Source organism: Bufo gargarizans, chromosome 6 (genome assembly GCF_014858855.1).
Source record: "Bufo gargarizans isolate SCDJY-AF-19 chromosome 6, ASM1485885v1, whole genome shotgun sequence".
Classification (NCBI taxonomy): Eukaryota; Metazoa; Chordata; class Amphibia; order Anura; family Bufonidae; genus Bufo; species Bufo gargarizans.
The window spans coordinates 277,349,833-277,370,366 of NC_058085.1; the positions used below are offsets into that span (position 1 = coordinate 277,349,833).

General features: G+C 43.2%; 1 protein-coding gene and 1 long non-coding RNA gene across 2 annotated transcripts in view; one reads left to right on the top strand and one right to left on the bottom strand.

Moving 5' to 3' along the window:
- The window catches only part of APCDD1L (APC down-regulated 1 like), a 72,070-nt gene extending 60,547 nt beyond the window's left edge, over positions 1-11,523 (bottom strand). Inside the window, exon 1 of the mRNA XM_044298317.1 lies at positions 11,120-11,523. Within this exon, the coding sequence (XP_044154252.1) occupies positions 11,120-11,165 (46 nt within the window). The 5' untranslated portion in view covers positions 11,166-11,523. The remainder of the gene's footprint in view (positions 1-11,119) is intronic.
- Positions 236-601, top strand: LOC122941239. The gene is made up of 3 exons (XR_006390431.1): positions 236-291; positions 366-446; positions 536-601. It is a non-coding gene; the product is annotated as an uncharacterized LOC122941239 (long non-coding RNA).
- Positions 11,524-20,534: the final 9,011 nt, after the last annotated feature.

Below are 20,534 nucleotides of genomic sequence, written 5' to 3' on the forward strand. Positions count from 1 at the left end.
GGTGACTGCATAGTTGATGTTGGGGGTAGTAGTCCCCTGGTTAAGGTAGTACTGTTGTTTAATATTAATGTGTTAATTTTCATCTTTTTGTTCTCATTTTTCTTAGGTTATATTTTTTGGGAGACAGACCTTATCTTCATCTTTGAAAAAGAAATGTCCAGTAAGTATCATTTTTTTTTTTTTTTTTTCAATGATTGAAAAACAATTGTTTAATTATTTTGAATTTTTTCAATAGGCTATTCAAGTGAGTCCGGCAACTCTCCTCCAAGGCGACGAGTTCGCTTGGACACGGTATGTCATGTTTTAACTTTTTATTTTATTATCCCATTCATGTCCAAAATATTAATTTTATATTTCTTTTACAGCATTCGTCAACGGAGGAGAGGTATTCCGGCCCTGTTCCTACAGCGGGAGAGGAGGAAGTCGGGGGTGGACACCATGAATCGGTAATTTAATAAAAAATAAAAAATGCAGTGTGTTTTTTCTAAAATTATTAAAATTTAAGGTTATTAAGTTTGATATTCTTTTATTTTAGTCTAATCCTACTGTTGCATCAAGAGGTCGTCAGCAACCATCCACAAGGCGCCGGGGAGCACGCGGCGGTCGGGGACTTGTGAGTATATCTCAGTATTGATTCTTGTTATCTCATATGTGTAAATTATTACATTATTTTTTAAAATTAATAAATTATTTTCTCATTTTTTTTAGGGTTCAAGGGCCTCTGCCAGAACGGATGAGGAGGAATTATCTGGTTTCTATATAGACAACGAACTCCTCATCCATCTGGTGGAGGAACGCGTCCCACTCTGGGACCATACCGACCGCCGCCATGCAGACCATCACCTGACCCGGAGTCTGTGGATGGAGATTTGCGGCAAAATGCTGACGGATTGGGACGACCTCAGTGAAGGCAAACAGGAAGATTGCAGTAAGTATCCTTAAATTTTTTTAATTGATTAGTGATGTGTCATGTCCAACCTGCGGCCTCCAGCTGTTGCAAAACTACAACTTCCAGCATGCCCTATCCAGGCATGTTGGGAGTAGTAGTTTTGCAACAGCTGCAGGGCTGCAGTTTGGTAATGCCAGTAATTTGAGAGTAATGTTTATTTTCATATTTTTCAGAGACGGCAGTTATGGTGCGATGGCGCTCAATAAGGGACCGCTATAAGAAAGACTATAATGAGGAGGTCAATCGCCCGAGTGGGTCTGGCGGAACCCGCCGGCAGCCGTACCGCTATGCGGCTGCCCTAGGGTTCCTACGTAGAACCCTAGAGCTGCGAAGGTAAGTACAAAAATCCCTAAAAAAATTGGTCAAATGGTGAAAACTATTTAAAAAAATGCTAATTTTTCTTTTTTTGTTTTTTTTTACAGAACAACTAGCAGTACTCGGGCGCCAGAACCTCCTTCTGAAAGTCAACAAGAGGCGGTCCCTGCTGAGCTGCCACCCGCGGATCCCTCTCCACCTCGTCCAGCACCTGGTCAGGACCCAAATCGTCCTCTACTGGTGCCCTCTGGTGACGCAACAATGGCCGTTATGGCGCCACTTTTTGAGGCGTTGATGCGTCGCCAGAGGGCCGGTAGAAGCCGCCAAGCTGATTATGAAGACCTCACAAGGCTCTTGTATGAGACCTTGTGTGGTTACAGCAATAGGATTGTAGCCATCGAGGCCGAGCTGAGAAGTCTGCGGGAGTGTGTGGCGCAGTTTTCTCAGCCGGGCCCGCTACAAACCTATTGGCCGTCAATTATTCAGCTGGTGGCGGACTTCACGCCCGACCAGGTGTTGGAGTTCAGACGTAGGGTGGAGGATGCGGTGTGGGATTTGAGACACCGCACAACTCCTGTTCCCCAACCACCAACCTATCCCCGCTCCCATTCCTATCCCCCCTCCCATTCCTATCCCCCCTCCCATTCCTATCCCCCACCACAACCTCCTCACCCCTTCCAACCTCCTCACCCCTTCCAACCTCCGCAAACTCCAACCCGTCCACCTCAACCACCTCCCCATTCTACAACCCCCGAGCCTTTTCACCACTCTTCTTTCTCTCCTCAAAACTACTTCCAACAAGCAACTTTCACCACTCCTTCTTCGCTGGCTCGGACAACTCCTTCACCCAATCCCCCATCCCGTTTGCATACTCCCTCTGTCTCTCCTCCCACATCACACATTTCAGTCTCCACCAGAACATACGAAGGTGGAGAGGGATCAAGCCGTGCACTGCCTTCCACCCCCCAACCTCCTCCTACAATTCCTCAATACCAGGATTTGTAATTTTTGTTATTTCAAATTTTATATTAATATTGTTTTATTTATATATATTTTTATTTTATAAAATTCAGTAAAATTCAGTTCAAAGTTTTTATGTGTCCTTGTGTTTTTTTTACTTATCTAAAAATAAAGGCCCAACATGCTCTTCCACCGCTTGTGGAGCGACACTGGAACTGTCGCTCTACAGGCGGAGGGAGAGGGTGTGGTGGATAAAGGCCTGACACGCTCTCACACCGCTTGTGGAGCGACACAGGAACTGTCGCTCTACAGGCGGTGGGAGAGGGTGTGGTGGATAAAGGCCTGACACGCTCTCACACCGCTTGTGGAGCGACACTGGAACTGTCGCTCTACAGGCGGAGGGAGAGGGTGTGGTGGATAAAGGCCTGACACGCTCTCACACCGCTTGTGGAGCGACACTGGAACTGTCACTCTACAGGCGGAGGGAGAGGGTGTGGTGGATAAAGGCCTGACATGCTCTCACACCGCTTGTGGAGCGACACTGGAACTGTCGCTCTACAGGCGGAGGGAGAGGGTGTGGTGGATAAAGGCCTGACACGCTCTCACACCGCTTGTGGAGCGACACTGGAACTGTCGCTCTACAGGCGGAAGGAGAGGGTGTGGTGGATAAAGGCCTGACACGCTCTCTCACCGCTTGTGGAGCGACACTGGAACTGTCGCTCTACAGGCGGAGGGAGAGGGTGTGGTGGATAAAGGCCTGACACGCTCTCACACCGCTTGTGGAGCGACACAGGAACTGTCGCTCTACAGGCGGTGGGAGAGGGTGTGGTGGATAAAGGCCTGACATGCTCTCACACCGCTTGGGGAGCCAGCCAATGATAGTGGCTACTCATGCGGTGATAAGATTTTTAGGGCTCTTTCACACTTGCGTTGGCCGGATCCGTCGTGTAGTCCATTTGCCGGAATTACACGCCGGATCCGGAAAAACGCGTGAGAACGCATCATTTTTTCATTCCGGATGCGTCTTTCCGGCTTTTTTCCGGAGATACGGATCCGGAAATCCTGAAGGCAACGCTTGCGTTTTTTGTCCGGATCCGCCGTACGGATCCGGTATGTAGACGGATCCGTCGTACGGATCCGTTGAAACAGCGGATCCGTCGTGTATTTTAGAGCGGATCCGGTATGCAAAATAATTTCTAATCAGAAACTAATCCTATCACTAAAAATTAATCAGAAACTAATCTTATCACTGTTGTACAACTAATAAAATATGCAAATATTTTGGTCTATAAAAAGTAAACCTTTAAGGGACTAGCTCAGATTCTGCTTAGGATTGTCGCCAGGATGATGCCTGAACAAGAGTTTGCTTTCAAAGCGCTGATCTTGGTTTCAAGATGGAGGAAACAACAGCGAGATAGACGTCGGCGTCGTCTTCGTCGGTATTGGGTTAATCTAATATCGTCAGCACGGATTACCGAAGGAGCATTTGAAGTCCTGTACCCGGAATTGCGTCATTATCCAGAAAAATTTAATAATTTTTTTCGCATGAACATGGCTAGCTTTGATGAGCTCCTAGACCGAGTATCACCAAGACTGGCCAGGATGGATACGTATTTCCGCAGGAGTGTGTCACCTACAGAACGACTCATGTTGACCATCCGGTAAGATAATGACATATATATATATTAATTTTTATTATTTATATGTGTCGTCTAGTATTTATATTTCATTAACAATTTCTTTAGAAGATTTTCATAGCAGCTATACTAATCTGTATGTATTTAATATAAATATTACAGGCAGTAAATATATATTGATGCTTTCAAGTATAGTAAAATTTTACTCATAACGATATTTATGATAATTATTGTGATTCAGGCCATATCAAATTAGACAAATCCATAATCTAAAATGTTTAAGTATTTCAAATTACTAATCTATTATTTTCTTTATTTTTTGTTCAGCTTTCTGGCTACAGGTGACAGTTTCACGTCGCTACAGTACCATTTCCGGCTTGGGATTTCAACGATTTCAACTATTGTAAAAGAAACGTGCCAAGTTTTATGGGAGGAACTGCATGAGGAGTTCATACCTACTCCCAATCAGCAGAGATGGCTTCAAATTGAAAAAAAAATTTATGAGGTCTGTCAATTTCCGCATTGTGTCGGCGCAGTGGACGGAAAACATATCCGTATTATAAAGCCACCAGGTACCGGATCAGAATTTTATAATTATAAAAAGTATTTTTCAATTGTTTTAATGGCCATCGCTGATGCTGAGTACCGGTTTGTGGCAGTTGATATTGGTGCATATGGCCGCACCAATGATTCAATGATTTTCAAAAACTCTTTCATGGGACGGAGCGTGTACAATCGGCGCTTTGACTTTCCACCTCCTGAACCTATGCCTGGAACCGACAGTCCACCACTGCCATACGTCTTGGTGGATGAAGCTTTCCAAATGTCTGGAAACCTGATTAAACCCTACTCCAGCCGTGGATTGGATGCCACAAAACGGATTTTCAATTATCGCTTAACAAGGGCACGAAGAATGGTCGAGTGCACCTTTGGGATCCTTGTCTCTAAATGGAGAGTTTTTGCTAAACCGATTCAATTGAAGATTGAAACAGTAGACGAAGTAGTAAAGTGTGGGGTAGTTCTTCACAATTTCATACGGACTAAAGAACCCACGATTGAGCGAATAATCGAGGACAGCGAAATGTGTAGTATTGAAACTTTTGGGCCACGTGGTACTGTTGCTGTGTCCGCCATGCGAGATTCATTTGCTGCCTACTTCAGCTCAGATGCTGGACGTTTACAGTGGCAGGACCAGAATGTTTAAAATTCAAATTTTGTACTGTTGTTGTTTTTTTTTCCTAAAAATATATTCAATAATAAAGTTTAATAACTTTTTCAAATATAGTAGTATGGTGTTTCTTTTTAAATAAAATTTATATTATTTTTACAAGATTTCATTCTAAACACAATTACAAATGTACACTAAATTCCCTAAAACCCTTTACAGCATTGGGGGTTGAATAATTTTAAACACAACTGTATATATATATATATATATATATACACACATTACAGTGTGTTATCCTAAAATGATTTGTAAGATAAAACAAAAACAGCACTTTTGGTTTCTGATATGTTAGCATTCCGGGAATCACTTGAAAACACCACAAAAAGTTGGGAGAAATTTGTAAAAAACCCTCATACCTTATAATTCTACTTGCGCCTTTTAGTTTTTATCTCATCCTGTTTATTATCCAGGAGTGCCGTGATTTTTTGCCAACTTATACTTGGGTCACTGGTATGGGCCAAATGCCTGTGTAACATGGAGGAGCAGTCTATTATATAGCAGATATGCTTTCTTTGTCTGTTTAGATTTATGTTGCTCATACTAAGTGAAGGATTAGTGTCACACTTCATTGATGATGGGACAAGGCTGGTCTTAATGCTTAAGTTGGCCATACACATTAGATATCTGTCAATCAAATGCTCTTTGGCTGAGAGCAGTCACTCCCAAACATTCCTCAATACATATGCACTGACAGCTTGGTTGAGCATGCATATTTTCTCAGGAGGGAGAGTGGAGTAGACCTCTGAGTGGTACCTTTGTTGAGTGACTTATCTCCAAGAACAGAGGAATTGAGCATGTTGAAATCCAACAACCTGATGCTTCACTACCCTGATCTGCCATTTGGGGGGTAGGGAGTAGAGTCTGGAGGAACTCAAAAACACTAGATGGACGACCAGTGGGTGATTTTGGCCCACACACATCTAATATGTAGGACCAACTTTATTTATGAATGTCCTTAACCATAGGGTGTTGCACTGAACTCATAGCCTGTGGGACTAAACTGTCATTTTACCAATATCAATAATTTCTGTAGCTCCAGCCTTTCTCAAGTTCTAAACTCTTGATGTTCTAAATATAATGAATGTAAACTTTAGGGTGTAAATGTAGTTTAGGAAATTACTTTAAAGGGGTTCTCTGCTTTGGACAGTCCCTGCTTGTGAGACCATTCTCATGACAATAAGCTGATCACAAAGTGTCCCCATGTTGGGACCCCAGTGATCAACGGTGATCTGTGAGACACTCTGGCAGTAAGTGTTCAGTTTGCCTGCAGCACCACCACAGGGGAAGTGAAGCATTAAATACCCGCCATTCAAATCAGTGGGTTGTTTGTGTAATGCAGGACAGAACTGGTCCTCCAGAGCGGGAGATGCTTTTAAATGCTCTCCACTCTGGCAAAGAGATGAGGATCCTGAGCAGAAGACCTCCTCGGTTAGCTCAGAATTCTCTAATAAAGTATATGAAAATGGGTTTACTAAACTAAATAATCCCTCAACCAGAATTACATGGTCTTTTTTCTCTTCTTTTTTGAGTCATGTGTGTACCAGGTCCCCACTAGATTGACAAACCTTCTTTGATCAGATGCCCATGGCTGTACTAGAATTTTTAAGCCCACAGATTCACCACATAGTTCTTACATCCGCTTTACAGTATATGGAGTAATAAACAGAATAAATATGAATAAGCATGGCTTCCATAATACATATTGAAGCCATGTACGGTTTTGAGGTCCTGAGTGAAGAACCCCCAATTGTTAGCTAAACTTGTATTAATATTGTAGATGTTGTTCTTTGGAAGACTTTTCTCTTATAGGATCCATTCCAATTGTTGGTTAAAAATGTGTAAATAAAACCTAGACCTAGTATATGACAGTCACTAACCTTAAAAGGGTTTTCCGATATTTTAATACTAATGACCTATCCTCTGGATGGGCCATCAGTATCTGATTGGGAGGAGTCCGCCGATCAGCTGTTTAAGATGGCAACGGCACTCCGGTAAGCGCCACAGCCTTCTCCCTTCTCACCAAGCACAGCCCTTGTCACTTCTATGGGGAGGAGATGCTCGTAGGCCATGTGACTGATTAATGTGCAGTCACTGTCCTAGAAAAAGCTGAGAGAAGGCCAAGGTGCTACTGCAAGACCGCTGCCTTCTCGAACACCTGATCACCGAGAGTCCCCGATCAGACACCAATGTATTAAAGTATTAAATTCTCGGAAAACCCCTTTAAACTTCTAGAAGGTGAAGATGACGTAGTCCTGCAACAGATGACAAGCCACAGGTTAGAGATCACTGGCATACGCCACCTAGCCCAGTGGACACGCACACAATTTTGGAAACCCCATTCATGCTATGTTCTCATCTACATTGTAGCTTCTGTGTATAACAAGAGCCACAGTTTTGTGCAGGATCCATCGGATAATGAGTAGCAGAGCAGTTTTTCCAGTTATTACCTGGCCAGCGTATAGAAAATACATGAGGTGCTGCTTGCGCATTTCCAGCTGCCCCCTGAAACAGAGAACTATCAGACAAGTGGATCAGAGGAAAAACTCAACCAATGTCCAGGCCATACGCTACGTAATAATGTCTTGTCTATACCTGGCGGTCTTCAAACTTCACTTCTCCAGCCCTAGTGAAACTACAACTCTGACAGCTTTTAAGACACACTAGGAGTTGTAGTTTCACCACGACTGGAGAGCCACTGATTCAAAAACTTTTCTTTTTAACGTTTTTAAGAAATGACCCAGATGAGGTCTTATAACAGTCACTTTGCTTTAACATGTATTGCAAAACTGGAAAGCTGAGGGAAAAAAATTAAGACAAGCAGATCTACTGTGGCAAACTGTCCAGTCCATCCTGCTTGGATAAAGCAGACCTTCAAACCTTTGTCAATTAGTGCTCCAACATCCAAGAAACAGCTCTGACTATGCCGACTCATCTACACCAATGAACATTTATAGTCCCACACTCAGAAGTCACATTATAGGTCAGACAGCGTCATGCCTTTATGCCTAAAGACCATCCAGAGGGCACCGGGCACCTCTAAAGCTGGCAGCAGATGCCAAGTTTTGATCAGTGTTATTTTTTTGCTGTTAGGACACTAGATATAAAGGGGCATAGACCATAAGATATCTGCGGTGATAGTGATGATCTAACAGGTGGAAAATTGTTGTCACAGCTGCAAATGTCTCTTGTGTAAATGGAGATACATAAATGAATACGGATTATGTAGATAGATAGATATGAGATAGATAGATATGAGATAGATAGGTAGATATGTGATAGATATGAGATAGATATGAGATAGATAGATAGATAGATAGATAGCTATGAGATAGATATGAGATAGGTAGATATGTGATAGATATGAGATAGATAGATATGTGATAGATATGAGATAGATAGATATGTGATAGATATGCGATAGATAGATATGAGATAGATATGAGATAGATAGATATGTGATAGATATGAGATAGATAGATATGTGATAGATATGTGATAGATATGTGATAGATATGAGATAGATAGATATGAGATAGATAGATAATATGAGATAGATAGACAGACAGATAGATAATATTAGATAGATAGATAATATTAGATAGATATGTGATAGATATGAGATAGATAGATATGAGATAGATAGATATGTGATAGATATGAGATAGATAGATAGATAGAAACAGAAAGACAGACAGATACATAGATAGATAAACAGATATATTGCATTGTGATTAAATAACAGTACTTTTGAACTACATTTGGGAGTGCCATGGAGTTTCCTTTTCTACTTGTTTGGATGCTGGATCGCCTCTGCAGCCACTTGCACTGCACGATATACAGCTCGGAATTTGCTTTTAGATAGCTAGACAGATAGACAGACAGATAGGTCCTATATACTGGTGGTTCCAACTAATTCAGCAATCTAAACCAGCATTGATATGTCTATATACAGCTTATATTAGAGTGATGAGAACAGAGAAGAATAGCATGACTTGAATGCAAGGTAATTGCAGTCAGAGTTTGATTAAGGGTCCATTCACACGTCCGTTTTTTCTTTCCTGATCTGTTCCGTTTTTTCAGGAACAGATCAGGACCAGATCTGGACCCATTCATTTTCAATGGGTCCTGTAAAAAATCGGACAGCACAATGTGTGCTGTCCGTTTCCGTTGTTCCGTTCCGCATGTCCGTTTAAATATAAAACATGTCCTATTCTTGTCCTGAAAAATCGGATCCTGGTACAATACAAAGTCAATGGATCCGCAAAAAACGGATGACATTCGGATGTCATTCCGTATGTCATCCGTTTTTTGCGGATTCCGTTCCTGGAAACACATAACAATTTTTTTTTTTTTTTTCAATTTTTTTTCAAAGAAATCCAAACAACTTTATTTGATTATTGAAATGTATACATGTTTCCGTTTTTTGCGGATCCGCAAAAAACGGATGACATACGGAAGCATTTTCAGGAACAACGGATCCGCAAAAAACGGACCGTTTTTCAGGATGAAAAAAAACAGGACGTGTGAATGGACCCTAATACTGTTGTGAACTACACCGGTTTTTTATACCAAAAATGTTACACGTTAGTAATACATTTGGTGTACTTCACCACTCCAACGCCGCTAACTTATACCCCTTTTTTAAACTGTTGAGGTAGGTGCATAAAGCGCCAAAAGCATAATCAATTTGGGACACATCATGTACCCCATTCTTTGTCATAATTAGTAAATAGCATCCAAATATATTGTCTTTAAAATTGCCCGCACACACATAAAGAATAGCAGAGGCTGAGTTTGTCATTTCACATCTTATTATTATACATTTTTTTCCATTTGGATAAGGGCTCATGCACACGAACGTATTTTTTTTCCAGTCTGTTCCGTTTGTTTTGCGGGCCGTATGCGTAACCATTCACTTCAATGGGTCAATGGGCAAAAAAAAGTTACTCCATGTGCATTCTATTTTTCTGTATGTCCATATTTCCTTTCCGCAAAAAAATAGAACATGTCCTATTATTGTCCGCATTATGGACAAAGATATTACTGTTCTATTAGGGGCCAGCTGTTCCGTTCCGCAAAATACAGAATGCACACGGACGTTGTCCGTATTTTTTGCGGATCCGTTTTTTTGCGGACCCCAAAATACATACCGTCGTGTGCATGAGCCCTTACACTGTGGACTGAACAAACATGTTCAACAATGCTACATCTCTATTTCTGAAGTCTTATCTTACACATTAAGTACACCACAAGTTTTTTTTTCTGTATTTAGGTAGTCTTGGGGCCCCTGCACACATGACTTTGCACTGGCGTGTTTTAACCACTAAAAGAGTCATAGAAGCTGCTCACGTGTTTTTTTTTTTCCATACTGCATTAAGTTTTTATGGTGTTTTTTAGTGGTATATTTTTTCTAAATGATTATGTGTACCATGTTCTTTCTGCTATTTTTCTCTTATAGACAAGATGTCAAAATGCCATCAGCCCAAAAATATTCTTGTATATTTCATATTTCTCATAGACTTTCAGCTAACAGCTGGATCTTGTGTTTTACCACAAAATAGGCAGTGAAAACTGCAGGTGCAAAAAGCGCCACTAAAAAAGAAAAAGTGTACAAAAAAAAGAACTTGTCTGTGAACCCACCCTTAGATGACTAGACATATACACAGGTCTAGTAGAGTACGGGAGCTGATTGTATGAGTAACCTAAGTGCGCTCTGCACTGAATCACATCTGGGTGACCACCGTTCATCCCGACTGTCCGTGTACAAATATAACAAACTTTATCCTAACGTAAGAGCGTTACGCATCAATATAGGTCGTCATGGGCTACAGAAAGTCCAAATCAATATAGATATAAAATGATTCAAAAAGCGACAACTTTGAGGTCACAGTGAAGAATTTTCAGCCAGCACTTGAGGTAGGACTACAAGTCTCAACATTCACCACCGAACCCGTGAATTTGTTCACAATTGACAAGGCAACCTGTGGCTGTAGTCCTACATCATCAGGCACAGCATCGCCCATTGCTTACCTAGAAAGCATCCCAGGGTGCAGTAACGCTGTGCCATCACTCCCATGGAATATTCCTTCCAGGAGGTTAAAGTCTTGGTAGCGCAAGGAGTTTTGGAGCCAAGAGAAGTGCAAACTTTGCAGCGATGATGAGTGTCTGTGCTCCCCTGAGCTGGCCAGTGTGTAACACAGGGGCTTGTGGTGGGGAGGAAGGCTGAGTTCCCTCTGATCACATACTAATGTGCTCATGAAGCCAGTCTGTCCTCAGTGTGTTGTTAGATTTAATGGAGCTTGGCAGTTATAGGTTAAACTAAGAAGAGGTGGAGACTTGCAGGATCCTGCAGACTATTCTCACAATGCATCCCGGCTGTTCATTCATAGACTGGAGCTCACTGCACACTCACACTTAAATGCACACTCACAGACGAGGACGCACATGACGCACTCCCATACGAGATTCTCTCCAGAAGCCGGACAAGTGGCTTTAGGCTGCTATCAGACATTAGTTGGTGACTCTCAGAGGACCAATCCGCCACCTCCTCGCCTCTAATAAATGCTGCCCCATAAAATATTTCAGCATTTGTGCTCCACCCATAAAAAAAAATAAAAAGAATTGTGACATTTTATGGTATTTCCATTAGTTCAAAGACGCTGCGGTCAGATGTTACTTTACGGCCGGGTTCACACGTGTCTGATTAGCGGCAGATTTGTCATCGCAGATTTTCATGCCTCAAATCATCAGCACAGTAAAGTACCAGCAACGTGGATGACAGTTTCTGAAATCTCAGAAACACACTGATGAAAAGCGTAAATTGACCTGCGGTGCGGATTTGAGATCGGCAGCCTGTCAATTAAGGCTGGGTTCACACTTCCTTGAAACACGGTCCGTGTGATACCGGCCTAGATTTCTTCTGAGTGCAGGAGCGCACGGCGCATTGGAGCGCATTGGTTGCTATGACGCCATGCCCTTCCTGCTGCCGCCGCAATACAGTAATATACTTGGTCCATTCATACGTCCGCAATTTCGTTCTGCATTTTGCAGAACGGAATTGTGGACCCATTCATTTCTATGGGGCAGAACGATGTGCTGCCCGGATCCGCACTTCCGGGTCCGCAATTCTGTTCCCGAAAAAAATAGAACATGTCCTATTTTTGTCCGCATTTTCTATTAAGTGCTGGCGATGTGCGGTCCGTGGATCCGCAAAACACACACGGACGTGTGAATGGACCCTAAAGCTGTAGTTTTCCCCGGCTTTTGTTCACCCTTTGCAATGGAGAGGATGAAGTCCATTGGCTTTTCTGAGGTAATAGCCACATGGAATACATGTGGCTTCGCTGCAGGTGTTGCGTAAACGCAGCAAAAACCACAGTGGATTTTCAGTCACGTGTGTACCCAGCCCAAAGCTCTGTTTTTTTTTGTTTTTGCATCTTTGTGGCATGCTTGGGGTATGGCATTTTTGCAGCTTTTTTTTCTCTCCCATTGGCTTTTCCATAGGACCACCCGGAAAAAAAAACCTCTTGTGCGAAAAAAAAAAAAAAAACACCAAATGTAAAGACATTTTAAATGCCTTACGGTCGTGTGAATCAGCCCTAACTGCGGCAGACTCATAACTGTGCCACTTATCAAGTCCGGATGTTTCTGTTCACTGACTGGGAGGAGCTGATAAATATATTCAGAAGTTGCACACTTCTTTGTATCATAGCGTTGATTAAGGCGGTTATCCAACCACTATGCCCCCCAATGCCCAGGCACCTCATAGAGGTTATACTTACCCAGCTCCCCGACACCCGCGTCGCTCTTGATGCACACACGTCCGCTGCTGCAACTCCCCGTCGCATGGATCAAAACACCCGTGATGTTAGGGAGGCTCATCCCCGTCATGGCCTGCTATTGGCTGATACCCTCCCCCCTTCGCCAGATGTTTTGATCCATGCGAAGGGGAGATGCAGCAGCAGACGTGTGGGCATCAGGAGCGGCGCGGGTACCGGGGAGCAAGGTGAGCATAACCTGTATGAGGTGCCCTGGCATTTTGGGGGCATTATAGGTGTTGGACAACCCCTTTAAGCTTTATCAAATAATGGAACTTGTGGAAATGATGGGATTGTCATTACAGCACAAATCCACTGTCACAGGTAAGGTAAAATCCACAGTGGGGGTGATAATTCCTGCCTGAAAATACTGGGGGAGATTTATCAAACTGGTATAAAGGGAAAATGGCTTAGTTTCCCATAGCAACCAATCAGATTTCACCTTTCATTTTCCAGAAGAGCTCTGGTTGCTATGGGCAACTAAGCCAGTTTCCCATCATACCATTTTTGATAGAATCTACACCACTGTCATGTGTCCAGGCAGAGGTCTTCTCGCAGCTTAGCCTAGGCCATGGCATATCACACTTATCGGTCATGTGGCCTAGACGCAGCTCAGCCTTATTGAAGTGACTGTACAGTGCAATGTACGGTGCCGTGCATCACTTGCGTTGAAAAAAACGCCGTCACAGCATGTCGGGTGTTGCAATGCAACACAATCAACAAACATTACATGAAAGGTCACCATGTAGCCATATCCTTATACAGCAACCTGCCCAAGACTAATGAAATGTATTGACCACTAGGTTGCGATCCCTAGTAATCTGTAAACTGTAATCTGTAAGTATTGAATAGTGATGAGCGGCAGGGGTAATATTCAAATTTGCGATATTTTGCGAATATTTCTTAATATATTCGTCACGCCTGTATTGCGCGCGCATTACGCGAATATTACATTGCCGATTTTCGCAATCAAGAAAATAATCGCGAAGAATTCCCGATTATTTTCTTGATTGTGAAAATCGGCAATGTAATATTTGCGTAATGCGCGCACAATACAGACGTGGGTCACTTTTGCTACATTTTCCAAGCTGTTAGAAGTTTCCTGAGACTGGAGAAAATGGTTGGCACAGCAGACCATTAAAATGGCTTTATATGCAGTTAGAGTGCTTCATATATATACGCGATTGCGCAAATTGTCAATTAATGATGCGCATATTTTGGCACAATACGTGCAACTTCACAATATTTCAATAGATTTACCTTTGAATAAGTGATAATTGACGTATTCCTGTTAATTATCTACAATATACTGTATTTACTATGTCTGTGACCTTTAGGGCACATGCACACGACCGTTGGTGTTTTTGCGGTCCGCATTCTGAGGAACGGAATGTCCTGCTCTTTGTAGACCTGACCTATCCTTGTCTGTAAAACGGACAATTTTTTTGAGGGGCCGTGGAGCGGACATACAGATGTAGACAGTACACGGTGTGCTGTCCGCATCATTTGCAGCCCCATTGAAGAGAATGGGTCCGCATCCGACCCGCCAAAAATACGGATCGGATGTGAACACGAAACATTGTCGTGTGCATGAGCCCTTAAGAGGTGGAAGTAGATTGGCGGCTGTGGTTTATCATAATGCTATCCAATGTAACACTACATACGGCTTTTATTCTTTTTATTGTTTAGGGTTGGGCTACAAGGCGATATTGGCTACGAGAAAGCTGTCGTGCCCAAGGATCGCAGTGGGATTGCAATGCAGCGGTGCAGGCGTAGAAATGAATGGGGTTGCGACTCATGTGTGCTGTGACCCAAATTCGCAAAATAATCCAACACTGCTAGATTTAGATTTTTTTAGATTCTGGGGCTGTGGCAAATATGCGAGTCACACTCTAATCCCATTCATTTCTATACTAGCACTGCGGCACTGCAATCCCTCTGTGATCCTTGGGTGCGACAGCTGTCTCGTAACCAGGATCGCCGCGTAGCCGAACCCCTGGACTACCTGCACATGTTGCGGATTTTTGGTGTGGATCTGGTGTGGAAATGCAAAGAAATCTGCGGATTTTCTGTTCTGTTTCTTGGGTGCTGGTACCCTAAGGCCAACTGCACATGATTGTGTTTGAACGCACATAAGATCCGCATGAATTTCCGTGCAGCTTTCTATGCGTTTCTGCAGCATATCCATGGATTTGGTGTGGATTAGATGCTGTTTTGCCGCAGATCTCATCCTTCCATTGAAAAGGGTGAAATACGCAGCTAAACCTGCAAACATAATTGACCTGCTGCGGATTTGGAAATCCATAATGCAGGTCAATCTGCAAAGTGTACATGAGATTTGTGTAATCGCATACACTTTTCTGGTACTGTCACACACTGCGTTTTTTTCTGCATGGGAATCTGCGCAGGAAAAAACGTACGTATTCTGCAACTTGTGCAGGTGGCCTAAGGGTGTCTGAAGACAATGTACCGGTAGATTTTGTGCGGTTTTTCCACATGGATTTTTTAGCTGCAAAACTGCATGTAATACAGTACCAGCAAAGTGTATGAGATTAGACACTTTGCTTTCTTTCTTAGGTGTGGAAATTGACCTGATGTGCGGATTTTGAAATCTGCAGCATAGAAGGGCGAGATCTGCCGAAAATCTGCATCATATCCGCACCAAAAACCTGCAGAAAAAATGCACCAAATATGTAAATAGTGCAGATTTCTGTGGTTTTTAATAATGAATGTTCTAGCTCTATGTGTCAGATGAAAAACAAGTACAATTCATTTCACATCCGTTCAGTATTTTGTATCACAGCAGAGGACAGTAGATTGTAGCACTTTTTAGCTCCCTCTAGTGGCTGAAGTGTGGAATAGCAGGGTTAACAATATCAGATAGAGAGGGTGAAAGAGCCTGAGATGAACTCACCATATTGTCATGATTAATTACCGTGTTGACCAGTCATGTGTCATAACTGTGAAGAAGTGTTCGCGTCTACATCCAGGAATTTCTGAATATTTTTTTCTATTTAGGTCCACGTCGTGTACTGTATTTCCCAGTTTGCGACTGGTCCTAATTACTAGTGATAGTTTGCTTTGTGTATAATCCATCCATCATCCCTATGTGTTGTTTTTATCTATGTACCATGGCCTGGCAATAAATGCAAGGCGCAGATGACTGGGAATATTGTCGATGTCTAACTTAAATAAGGGACTGAAATTGTGTTTTCTTCTGACGCCCACACTAACATGGTGCCTACCTACCAGTGTAAAATGTACAGAAAAATAGTTCAAAAGGTAATGGTAACTGTTACATGTGTTTCCACAGGGGTGCAGTAAGCATGGCAGAGATGTAGCTAGGCTTTCTTACACCGGGCAAATTATTTTAACACTAAGCCACACCCCCAACTCCGCCCACTGCATACTATATTCACCTAGTACTCTTAGGGGTTATGGGTAAATAGCTTAAAACGTAACTTTTAATAATATCCTTATGAATATTTTAAGCCCCTTTTTTTCTACTATTTAGGGTGCTGAGTGCATGACAGGGGCCTGGACTCTGGCCTGACACATGACATCTTTTACTCCTGAAATCAGACTTAAAATAAACTACTCCAATCGGGGGCCCAAGTAATTTTTACTCCAGACGCATGGACTTCCGGAGGTGCACCCTATTCATAAATTAGGCTAATCCTCTGGCAGAGCAGAGGGGGAACAGTGAACCTAGGGAAAAGCCAGTCTTTGTAAATTACCTCCAATATGTACACCTGATAAAATATATCATAGGGTACACGGTGGTACCAATACACCTTGTGAAAAATGAAAGAACCATCTGGTTCTACTGCATCCAGGGTTTCGCTGGAACCGGAACAAGGTCCTTGTGGTGACAGAGCAACGAGATGGTAACTGTCCCTGGTAAATCCCCAGCAGGGGGGCCCTATGCTGTCCCTGTAAGACCTAGCCACCTTGATGGAATAATGGGCTAATCTAGGGCATTGCTTTCTCCTTCTTGCTACCACACAGTACTAATGTCCACATTGTGCTCCCTCACAGTAGTAATATCCACATTGTGCCCCTTCACAGTACTAATGCCCACGTTGTGCTCCCTCACAGTAGTAATATCCACATTGTGCCCCTTCACAGTACTAATGCCCACATTGTGCTCCCTCACAGTAGTAATATCCACATTGTGCCCCTTCACAGTACTAATGCCCACATTGTGCTCCCTCACAGTAGTAATATCCACATTGTGCCCCTTCACAGTACTAATGCCCACATTGTGCTCCCTCACAGTAGTAATATCCACATTGTGCCCCTTCACAGTACTAATGCCCACATTGTGCCCCTTCACAGTACTAATGCCCTCATTGTGCCCCCTCACAGTAGTAATATCCACATTGTGCCCCCTCACAGTAACTAATGCCCACATTGTGCTCCCTCACAGTACTAATGTCTACATTGTGCTCCCTCACAGTAGTAATATCCACATTGTACCCCTTCAAAGTACTAATGCCCACATTGTGCCCCCTCACAGTAGTAATATCCACATTGTGCCCTCTCACAGTAACTAATGCCCACATTGTGCCCCCTCACAGTAGTAATACCCACAATGTGCCCCCTCACAGTACTAATGCCCACATTGTTGCCCCTCATAGTAGTAATAACCACATTGTGCCTCATCACAGTAGTTATGCCCACATTGTGCCCCTTTCACTGTAGTAAGCCCACATTATGCCCTGTCACAGAAGTTATGCCTACATTGTGCCCCCTCACGGTAGTTGTGTCCACATTGTGCCCTGTCAGAGTAGTAATGCCCACATTGTGACCTGTCACAGTAGTAATGCCAACATTGTGTTCCTTTCACTGTATTTAGCCCACATTGTGCCCCGTCAGTTATGCCCACATTTTGTCTCCTCACAGTAGTTATGCCCACGGGCTGTGACCTATATGACTGTGTGGTATTTAACTGCAACCACGACATGGCCTAATGGAGTTATATGGGATTAGAAAAACATAGTCGTTTTTTCCAGAAGCAGAGCTTCTCTCGTCCATGAATTATGAGGCAGCTGAAGTGAATACCAGACACAACCTGTGGACAAGAGTGGCGCTGTTTCTGGAACAAAGTAGTTGTATTTTCCTAATCAAAATTTTGCAGCGGGGTACCACAAGTATAGTATATGTGTTAGGCCCGGTTCTCTTTAAAGGGTTAGGCCACCTTTTTTGGGGGGCCCCACCCCTCCACCCTGTCCTGGCCATGTGGACAACTGAACATAACGCATGCTTAAAATGAAGGTTCCGTTTTTTTTTTTCTTGATGGTTTAGAATAATGGAAAGCGAAACTGTGATGTAAACCCGGCCTTAGTTGTCCATGGCATACTATCAGATTCCAACTTTCATTTTTCAGAAATCCTTTGGAAAATGACATATGGAATCTGATTGGTTGCTATGGGCAGCTAAGTCAGTTTTCCTTTACACCATTTTTGATAAATCTCCTCCAATAAGTTGCCAATATTTGGAGATTTCAGGCCATTTCCACTATATATGGAGGTAACTGCCTGAGTGTGTCCACAACGCATTTGTGCATTTCTTTGGGCATGCTGAGGCATTTAGGTCAGTAACAAAAGAAGGATAGGGTGAATGGAATGGGACATATCACTCTGAGTGGGGAGGCAATGGTGACCAGGAGATGAATGTGCTGAGTTCTCTGTTATGTGATCAGTCTTCCAGTCCTCAGTCATGCACATACTCCAAGACCCTTGCTTCATCAATAGATGCTCAGTGACAATAGATCAGTTGTCGAATTGCAGATGGACTGCTCCTGATGAGACCTCCTGGTGAGCTCTGAATAGACACGTCATGGTCGGTTTGACATTTCTCAATCACACAGTGGAAGCCATTCGGTGATAAGAGTCTTATTTTGGATCCGGCAGGACCTCTGCTAACCTCAATGCACTTATCTCCCAGGGTCCTATTGTCTAACAGTCCCGCAGCCAGCCTTCAGAGAGATTACAAGTTCAGCTGGACTCTCTGTCGACTGTTTAATCTTCAGTCCTGACAGATTTCGGTCAGTCAGATCAAGGCTTGGTTAGAAAATGGCACCTGCCAGCTGTCACCAAGTTCACTTATATCTCCTGCAGTTTCAAAGAAAGGGGCAAGAGTCCCCTGGCTGCTGTAAATGTCCTTGGACAGAACGGTGGGTGGGGAATATCATGAAGACCACCTAGACACATGTGGCTCAGGTTAGACATGTCTTCTCTCATTTCCTTTTAATAATGCCATTGATGGCACAAAGTTACAAAAAATTTACAAGACTTAAAACAGAAGACTGAGCAGAGAGAACCACGCGAGAGTTCCTGTTCCTAAAGTTCCTGTCTGGTTTAGTAACTTCTTGTATTCCCCATGTAATAACAATTTATTCTTCGGACTCTACGTTGGGCCATCCCTCTATTATTACTGCTCCAAATTATGAACTATGACACTGGCAGCGCTTATTGCATAGTGTCAGACTGTGCAAGGACAATCTGCCCAACTGGTAACACCCATCTGGACTTTCATTGAAAACTGCTAGTAATCCATTAGAAGTAATAATAAAGGAATAGATGTTTCGGAATTGTTATTACAAGGGGGATGCAAGTAGAAGGCCACTTGCTTCACCCCCAAAAAGCCAGTCATTCTAGTACATGCCCCCAACTCTTTTCAGCCACGTCCATCTCCCAGTAACAGTGCCAGCAAAAGGAAAAAAAAAAGGACTGGTAGCCCAGATGAGCTGCTCGTGGCCTAAAGTGCGTCTGTTACCCTCAGTCAGTCACAGAGCGACATGTCGGCTGACTCTAGTGACTGACCGGGGTGACAAAAAAGCCTCAGTCAGTTTGTGGCTGCAGTTCATGCTGTCTGAGCGTAGAGCCACTGAAAGGAGGGCACCCCATGGTCTGTCCAGGCCCTGCGCCGGATGGAAACTGCACTGTCCAGCCTAAAGCCGGACATCTGACCACCCTAGTCTCAAGTACAGTACAGGGATATGACCATGGTGATTTCACAGTACAGGGATAATGTTCAGAATGATGTCACAATAGTATAAAAATGTGCACAGTGACATCACAGTGGTATAATGTACACATGATATTATAGTATAGGAATAATACAAGTACTGCCACAGAAAGGGATAATGCATATGGCTTTGTCCAGTTTTACACACCACCGTACAAGGACCTTATATCTGAGCAGATGGGCTGCCTTCGTTGTTGGGCCCCATGCCGCCACCGTAGTAGTTGAGCTGATGTCCAGCACTGCTGTGCCGTTAAACCAGTTCTGATCTGTAGTGACGGTAGATGTCTGTCTGAGAGACTATGCTTCAGCTAAGTAGAAACAGCCTCTTTGTCAGTAAAGATGTTTCTTTCGGCACCCCCTCCTCCATGTCTGTCATATTGTGTCGGGAAATTGACTCCCTGTTGGGCCCTGTACCCCATAGCACACTTGCACTGAGCAGCAACATTAATGGCAGCGATTAGCATGTAGACCACCTAGACACATGTGGCTCAGGTTAGACATGTCTGCTCTCATTTCCTTTACTGTAAAATTTCTTTAAGATCTAATAGCGCCATTGATGGCACATAATTACCAAACTCTCATAAGACCAGAACCAG